Below are 9,405 nucleotides of genomic sequence, written 5' to 3'. Positions count from 1 at the left end.
GCGTGGTACATCTTAATAATTACCCACATGTCCTCCCTTTGGATATAAATAAAAGAAATTGACATCGTCCGCTTTGGTAAAAATGCTCGAGTTCACCTGTTTCTTCTTTTTCCTCGCCTTGCACTGCCAGGCAAGCCCGAGTTACCATACAGGCAATTTCTCGCTTGATTACTATTCCCTCGGTGGAGAGAAATGCCTTTAGTAATTCATCGCTGTTTTAGGAAGCTAGAAAAATTGCAAAATGACGCTGCAACGCCGGGAAAAGAATGAACCGATGGACGATCAGGATCAAGCGAAGAACCTAGTACGCATTTATTCCAGACTAGGCAGTCGGGCTACCCTGCTTCGTTGTTTTTGCTAGGCGGACTTTTTTTTTTATGGAAGAGAGGGCCTGTACATAACCCCACGTGACGCCTTCAACCACGCACACTCCCTTCTTGACCACCGCTCCGAGAACATCGCCGCCGACGACATGAAGCTCACGGTAGGATTTGGTTTCTGATACAGGAGTGTCTTTGGGATTGAGCTCAAAAGGCCTTTCAGTTTTCCCCGCTGCAATTATCCACATGGCGACGTACATTTTTTTTTTTCTTTTTTGTAGAAATTTCGTAGACATGGAAGAGCATTGTGTGCATATATATATATATATATATATATATATATATTATATAATATATATATATATTATATATATATATATATATAATACATATATATATTATAAATAAATAAATAAATATATGTATATGTGTGTGCTTTGTGAAAGTGATGAGGTATTTTATCTGCCTGTGCTTAGGGTTTCTTCACGCGCGCGCACACATACATACATACATATATATATATATATATATATATATATATATATATATATATATATATATATATATATATATATATATATTATATATATATGTGTGTGTGTGTGTGTTGTGTATGTGTTGTATTTGTATATACATATATATGCATGTATATACTATACACACACACACATTTCGTCAATAATTTTTTACCAATTTTCGCAAGTTTTTGCGATATTTCCAGTAACAGTAACAATAATTATTATTATTATTATTATTATTATTATTATTATTATTATTATTATTGGTAGTGAGGAAAGATCAACCCTGTCGTTATCAAAAGCTGATCTCAAAAAAAAAAAAGAAAAAAAAACCTCTATAGGAATTTTTTGAGATGCTGAAATTTCCCTCTTTCAAGTGATGTCATTTTTCCCCCTCGTATTTTTCTTATTCGTCAAAAGGAAAGAAAGCCAAGCACACAGATGCCTCTTATTGCTGTATCTCCATTACAACTTACCAGTTTTATTACCGAAATTGACGTATATCTCATGCTAATTGTAAGCATCTAGCTCCTGTGCCTTCCAATTAACCTGTTAACATGTAACTTTTGGAATGCATTTCCGTAAATATTATCGAGTAGTGAGATGTAATGCATAACTTACTTCCGATACACTTTCCTCGCATATACCAAGTTCATCCTTGACTAACTTTCTTCATATTTTGGGGTTGTCTTATCCAGTACAGCTCACATTATAAAAACTTGTGAACAATTCCTTATTTATGCATCCATACAATCATACATGCATGTATGCAGTATTAACTTTCTCGCCTATAGCAGGGGACCTTCGAGAAAAACAAAGCAATTGTCACTTCTCATTCATACTTCAACTTAGGTTTATCTATCTACAGTGCTCACTTAGAATTGCAGAAAAATACTCTTTGAAATTAGGTCTCTTTGCTTGTCATTGGCAAGACTGATCTTATCATTTACATCTGTCATTTTGAATTATTTTTTCTACTTAGCTATTGTCGTCTACAAGATCATATTCGTAAGACTTTTCAATATATCTTTTGCCTCGTCTCATCATTTGCAATCCATATTTTATTGAACCACGTTCCATTCTTCAGCTGTTGCATCATTTTCTCGAAGTTCCAGTGCTGCCTGTGTTCTGATATGAGTAAAGTTTAGTGTATCATTTTTCGTCCTCCTTAAATTGCAAACTCTGCCTCTTTCATCTGTTTATTATCAGAACATTTCGCGACGAATTTCAATCGTTGTAATGATATTTTAAGATTACATTTGAAAATGTAATGCAGCCTGAACGCAGGCGAATAAGAGGAGGAAGGAAGGAGCAAGCTATGTAAACAGCACTAATTTATCTGTAAAGACAAAAATGACGGTAATATTAGGAGAGAACCGACGTAACACGCCATGCCCGAGTTCGAACCCTAAGACCATCATTTTGCATATGCATTAAACAAAAAGTAAAATCTGGAAAGGAGTAATGGTAAGAAAAATTAGAAGCTCAGAAAATGAAAGCAAGCAATCTCCTTCAACAGAAAGAGAGTCTTCTACCTAAATATTATTATTATTATTATTATGATTATTATTATTATTATTATATTATTATTATTATTAATTATTTTAATTATTATTATTTAATTATTAATTATTTATTATTATTTATTAAAAATTATTAAAATACTGTAAAGAAAAGGACACTTAATTACGAAGGAAGGAACGATAAATCCAGACCTTAAGGACGTTACGTACCATACTGCACTTTGACCGTAGATAACTTCATTTTGCATACTTGCATAGTTTGACCTCGGGCTGGAAGGCAGCAAGCCCAGAAAAGTTTGATTATGTTTCATACAGGAGACAGAAAATTACTTTGCTGGTAAACTTTGTGTAGGTCCCAGTTCTTCTATGTTCGTTGAAGCAGAAGGCTAGATCATATATCAGATTTAATGTAAGCTGTTAGGACTGGCATTGTTTCCACAATAGAAAGCAAGAGCAGTAAAAAAAAAAATGATATAACTGTCTAGAGCCAAAAACTATTTACTGCCAATTGCACTATTGTTTGTTTTGTTTTGGAAGCTGTATGTAAGATTTAGTTCTGAGACTTTCTTCCCATAGTAATTGATGTTGAATGAGTGGCACAAGAGCTAATAAGCTGTATTTAAGATATTCACACAAAATGCAAACAGTCTGCATATCTATATTCTACTTAGCCTTAAATATAAGTAAAGACCGTTATCTATCATTCAGTGCCTATCAGTGCCAGTGGTTTTATTCTAAGTAATAATATTTATTGAAAAATCATCAACAATGTCATCAATGGATATGGTAATAGGAGTCAGCTTTTTTTCCAAAAAAAGTAATTGTATCCTTAAAACTAACTGTTTAAGGGATTCGAGAAGATCCAGCCATCTCATGCATTGATTTTGTTTTACAGATTCTTTTGTTAATACTGGGCCTTTCAGCTGCGTGGGCAGCTGAAGAATCTCCCGTAGAAGTGCCAGAAAAGGTAGAAGCGCCAGAAAAGGACGATACTGAAGCTGGTAAACCAGCCACAGCAGAAGAAGATGCTACTCAACGTGATAAAAGGCACTATTTCTTCCCCTATTTTCCAGAATATGGTTTCACTAGGGGACACCATGATGGTCTTCCAGATGTGATTGACACGGCACCAAGAGACTTCCAGCGTTATTATGGACACGGATTTAGACCCTCCTTCAATCCTTACATGTATGCTCATTTTTATCCTTACCATCCGTTTTACAATCCTCATGGATTTGTCAACAGAGGTCATAGATGGTCTGCAGCTTATATCTCTAGTCAAGGATTTGGAGATGATTGTTCTCGTTTCCCACCACATACACATGGATCTGGTCAACCAGGACAACCTCCTTCAGGCACTACCCCTGGTAGTGGTGTATCAGGTGGGTCCCCAGATTCCTCAGCTGCAGGCAGTACAGGCTTTGGGCTCAATGTGTCACCCTCTTTTGGCACCGGAGGACCTACAGGAAGCTCTGGTAGTTTTGGAGCACCTGGTAGTTTTGGAGCACCTAGTAGCTCTGGTGGTTTTGTAGGAGGTAGTAGCACAGGCTTTGGATCAAATGGTGGGTCTGGATTTGGATCAGGTGGCTCAAGCTTTGGATCAACTGGTGGCTCTGGATTTGGGTCAAGTGGCTCAAGCTTTGGATCAACTGGTGGGTCTGGATTTGGGTCAGGTGGCTCAAGCTTTGGATCAACTGGTGGGTCTGGATTTGGGTCAAGTGGCTCAAGCTTTGGATCAAATGGTGGGTCTGGATTTGGGTCAAGTGGCTCAAGCTTTGGATCACCTGGTGGGTCTGGATTTGGGTCAGGTGGCTCAAGCTTTGGAACAAATGGTGGGTCTGGATTTGGGTCAAGTGGCTCAAGCTTTGGATCAACTGGTGGGTCTGGATTTGGGTCAGGTGGCTCAAGCTTTGGATCAAATGGTGGGTCTGGATTTGGGTCAAGTGGCTCAAGCTTTGGATCAACTGGTGGCTCTGGATTTGGGTCAAGTGGCTCAAGCTTTGGATCAAATGGTGGGTCTGGATTTGGGTCAGGTAGCTCAAGTTTTGGATCAAATGGTGGATCTGGATTTGGGTCAGGTTCTGGTGGGTCAAGCTTTGGCTCTGGAAGTGGATCTGGTTTTGGATCAAGCAGTGGGTCGGATTTTGGAAGTAGTTCAGGCTTTGGTTCTTCAAGTGGTTCTGATTTTGGAAGCAGTTCGAGTTTTGGTTCTGGTGGGTCTGGTTCAAGCCTTGGCTCTTCTAGTGGATCAGATTTTGGAAGCAGCTCAAGCTTTGGTCCAGGGGCATCTAGTTTTGGAAGTAGCTCAGGTAGTTCTGATTTTGGAAGCAGCTCAAGCTTTGGTTCAGGGGGATCTGGTCTTGGAAGTAGCTCAGGTAGTTCTGATTTTGGAAGTAGCTCAAGCTTTGGTCCAGGGGCATCTAGTTTTGGAAGTAGCTCAGGTAGTTCTGATTTTGGAAGCAGCTCAAGCTTTGGTTCAGGGGGATCTGGTTTTGGAAGTAGCTCAGGTAGTTCTGATTTTGGAAGTAGCTCAAGCTTTGGTTCAGGGGGATCTGGTTTTGGAAGTAGCTCAGGTAGTTCTGATTTTGGAAGTAGCTCAAGCTTTGGTTCAGGGGGATCTGGTTTTGGAAGTAGCTCAGGTAGTTCTGATTTTGGAGGTAGCTCAGGCTTTGGTTCTTCTAGTGGCTCTGATTTTGGAAGCAGCTCAAGCTTTGGTTCTTCTAGTGACTCTGGTTTTGGAGGTGGTTCTAGCTTTGGTTCTGATTTTGGAAGCAGCTCAAGCTCTGGTTCTTCTAATGGGTCTGGTTTCGGAAGTGGTTCCAGCTCTTTCGGCAGCAGTAGTTTCAGCGGCTCTAGTAATTCCCTCACCCCTAGGGATACAAGTGCAGTTAGTAATACTACCGACAAAGCACCCCAAGAGAAGCCTGTAAAGGTATCTGCAACAAGCGACAAACCTAAAAAGGAAACTGCTCCTTAAACATGTTTACTGATCTCTCTAGCATTAATGTGTAAAGTATTAGACTGGAAGCAGTTACACGACAACTGCGTCTGGCGTGAACATATCTGATTATTTACTCTTGCCTTTGCTTCATAGTTGGCAAACAGGAAAGTGTCTTCCACTAGCTGAGGCTTGATAGCACCTGTGATGATTATCTAAGTGAACTCTACGTATTGTTCCTTTTTTTTCCTTCTTACTGCACTGGGAAGCATCTCCCGTCTGTTGCTTCACTATTTTACTTTGCCCTGAGAGATTATGCAGGAATTAAGAACTCTGTATAACACTTGCCTCTAGGTTGTTACCACTTTGTGTGAAGGAAAGAATGTAGCCATTTTCAGTACCGTCACTGAAAAAGGATGATGTCCGAAATGGTACAAAAGTTGGCATTCTTTTCATGAATAATCGACCAAAACTTCTTATGTGATAATAATGTTTTAGGGCATTTATTGTATTATATATGACTATATAGAATAAATGATTTTCTTAAAATTGTCTTTTAATCCATGTTACTGTTATCCAAGCTGATTCTTTTTCTATGTCTTATTTTTATTTAATAATGGGGTACACTATACCCTTGGTTTCTATGGTGAAAAATACCCAAAAACGTGGCTAAACAGCGAATGAAAATTCAGCCTGAAATTTAGTACCTAAAGATTTATTATTATTATTCTTTATTTTATTATTATTATTATTATATATTATTAAGTAGTCAAACTAGGCCACCGAGTAGTACTGTTAGACTCTTTATAGGGCTATCACAAAGGATTTTTTTTTGTTAAGTGAGCAATGACATTAGAAAATGTAACTTTTAAGAAGTTGGATTTCTAAATCAGGAGAGATCAATGGAAGCACAGTGTAAGTAAAATAAAAGCAGTATAGCTGAGGCCCAAGAAGGGATGCTGCATACAACCTTGAGTATGGGCTACTGCTACAGTTTGTTATGCAAGGTGCTCTGTTAGTGGTACTCACGCCCAATGTGTTTAATAATAGATGAAGAACTTTAATAAAAGCGGTGTCGAGACTATTTTCATTCCGATCTCGTATTGGTTCAAAACTAGCGAACATTCGAATATTAAAAAAACTAAGACTTTCTCAGAACAGACTGCCTACATGTGCAAAAAAAGATCAGTAAATAATTGCTGATTAATCAATAACTTTGTAAATGCAAACACATAAAACCAGCAGTGTAAATGTGAAAACATGAGGCAGTGGGAATGCAAACTATGTTTTCTTTCCACTTGCAAAGAATGATAGTCATTATGTTGAGATCAGAATGACAGTAAACTAAGGCTAAAAAAGGAATAATGTTCGTTGTAGCCTTTTCAAGGTTAGGGAAGATTTTAAGCAAGAAAACAAGGAAAAATAATAACTAGAATTGCAATGCCTTATATAATGATTTCTTATATTATACTCTTCCCAGTTACATAAAGGAATTGTGTTGTTGAAGGACAAATCTACCACTTTTAAACCTGATAAAGAAGCTGTGTCATATAGCCTAGGGAGTTGATAAATCACCCATGGCATTATTGTACAAAATAACTGATCTATCCTGTTTCAGTCATGAAATACAAATATGCATCTCATCATTTACCCACAAAAATTTTGCATATAAGCCTGAACATCATACAAAAGAGCACATGCAGTAAGGTATAACACTACACATTTTGTAGTGGTGGTCAAAACCTGCCATCTCATTTAATGATACAAGACAGTTTTCTTTTACTGTCTGCAATATGGTTAGCAGCTGAATAAAAACGAAAAAAAAAAAAAAAAAAAAAAGTTTTAATTTTCATTGACTCGATAAATGAATTAAAATCTGTTCCAAATTATTCCCCTAAAAGCTCCTTTTGTGCAACAGTTTAGGCTTTTATTCCACAAATTATATGAAGCTAAAATAAATGCAAACCTGTTGGATCTATTACAGTACTTTACTGAGGTTAAGTTAGACATAACTGTTCCTTTATGATTTTTTTTTTTTATCTTTATCCTCATGTCTAGACTGGCACTGTTTGCTCATGTTAGTGCTGGACTTGTCTTTCTAAAACATCTATTCCTTCAGGATATGATGTGGTTCAAGGCAATATGTGTGGCTTTATGCTTTGGATCTCTGCCTGCACCATGATCAGATATACCGTTCAGAGGCAGTGAATTCTTGCATCGTGGAACTAAAGGAGAATTGTAGTCTCAGTAGAAAAGAAAGAAAAAAAATCAAAGTTACCTGTCAGCTGCTAGAGCTGCTCCTGTTTTATGTCTACAGAGTGGAATATATAGGTACAGCGTGAGCTATACTCATTTTGCAAACGTCTTCATCCAAGGAAGTGGCAGAGGGTAGGGGTGGAGCTGTATTGGCTAAAGAAGCAGCATTTGAAAGCACTGGCCATGGCCCTGGTAAACCTAAACCTGCACCACATCAGAAAGAACTGCAGTAGATTCTGTACCCAATGCTGAGGACAGATATCTGCTAAAAACACTCTTAGTTCATCTCCTGTAAGACATCCTGGTAAGGTGAGCAATTACTGCAAACAAGTGAGAAATGGAGACCAACCTGACACCACACAACTGATGATGCTTGTCAGGGTCAGACATATATGCAAAGCTTGCAAAGAAAACTCACACTTTCATTCAGTCATCTCAAAAACAAAAAATGAGGATGCAAAAGTAAACAAAAACAAAATGATATTGTTATGATACAATAAAGTTTCATACATACTTACCTGGCAGATATATACATAGCTAAGACTCCGTCGTCCCCGACAGAAATTCAAATTTCGCGCCACTCGCTACAGGTAGGTCAGGTGATCTACCGGCCTGCCCTGGGCGGCAGGACTAGGAACCATTCCCGTTTTCTATCATATTTTCTCTCTTCCACCTGTCTCCTGCGGGGAGGCTGGGTGGGCCATTAATCGTATATATCTGCCAGGTAAGTATGTATGAAACTTTATTGTATCATAACAATATCATTTTCATACAATCAACTTACCTGTCAGATACAGTATATACATAGCTGATTGGCACCCTTTGGTGGAGGGTAAGAGACAGCTACTTATGGAATAGACAGGTAAAAAAAAACAACATATGTTGTAGGTATAAAATAAAACCTTGGTTCCTACCTGATAGGTGGTAGACTTCGTGGGTGTTTGCCCAGTAGTCTGCATCACCTCAAGAAACTTTAGCGAGATATATGATCTATGGCCAAGAGTTCTTGTGGGTCTGCCGATGGGGTCTTATCCGCTTACTCGGCAGAGCCTGAAAGGACTTTGTCAATGGGTGCTGATCCACTTATTATGGACAATACACCTTATGAAGGAGCATACAACCAATCCCGACCACCTGATCCTAACCACATGTTATTAGAAATAAAGATGTTCCGAGTTTATCCCCCGAACTCTTCACAACAACCATAACTCAAAAAGCACAATACGCACACATACATATTTTCAAAAAAAAATTTTTATACTCATCTAATTAGATATCACAAGAGTTTCTTACTGAACAACAGAGACGGGCCGCCCGTGCAGCACCAAGTCCTTTTTGTTAGAAGAGACTCTAGAACATCTAAAAAGAAGTTAAGCATATACTTAAGGATTGGTGTTGGCTCCCATACCCAGGATCGTATCCGCCGATACGAAGGACCCAGAGAAAAACATTTCTCATAGGTCACACGAACGTCTCTCAAGTAATGAGATGCAAATACTGAGTTGCATCTCCAAAATGTCGTATTCTGATGTTTTTGTTTTTAAGAGACATATTCTTCTGAAACGAGAGAGACGTCGCTACTGCTCTCATTCATGAGCTTTCACTCTTAACAGTCGGAACTCTTCGTCAGGACAGATCTTATGCGCGTCTGTAATGACGTTTCTCACAAAGAATGCAAGAGCATTCTTGGACATCAGTCTTGTGGGGTCTTTTACCACGCACCACAAAGACCTTGCCTAGAGCCTCCATCTGGTGCTTTCTCTGAAGGTAGAATTTCAGAGCTCTTACAGGACATAGAGACCTCTCTGCTTCTCTGCCTACGAGACTTGATAAGCCTTTAACTTCGAATG

General features: G+C 38.4%; 1 protein-coding gene across 1 annotated transcript; it reads left to right on the top strand.

Moving 5' to 3' along the window:
• Positions 1 to 344: 344 nt before the first annotated feature.
• LOC135207570 (loricrin-like) lies at positions 345 to 5,848 on the top strand. Its single transcript, XM_064239407.1, has 2 exons — positions 345 to 484; positions 3,257 to 5,848. Exons 1-2 carry the CDS (start codon positions 473 to 475, stop codon positions 5,336 to 5,338), a joined length of 2,094 nt encoding a protein of 697 aa, XP_064095477.1. The 5' UTR covers positions 345 to 472; the 3' UTR covers positions 5,339 to 5,848.
• Positions 5,849 to 9,405: the final 3,557 nt, after the last annotated feature.

This window comes from Macrobrachium nipponense, chromosome 32 (genome assembly GCF_015104395.2).
Source record: "Macrobrachium nipponense isolate FS-2020 chromosome 32, ASM1510439v2, whole genome shotgun sequence".
NCBI classification, from domain to species: domain Eukaryota; kingdom Metazoa; phylum Arthropoda; class Malacostraca; order Decapoda; family Palaemonidae; genus Macrobrachium; species Macrobrachium nipponense.
The sequence above is the reverse complement of the archived record's forward strand: the minus strand, read 5'-3'. Positions and strand labels throughout refer to the sequence as shown.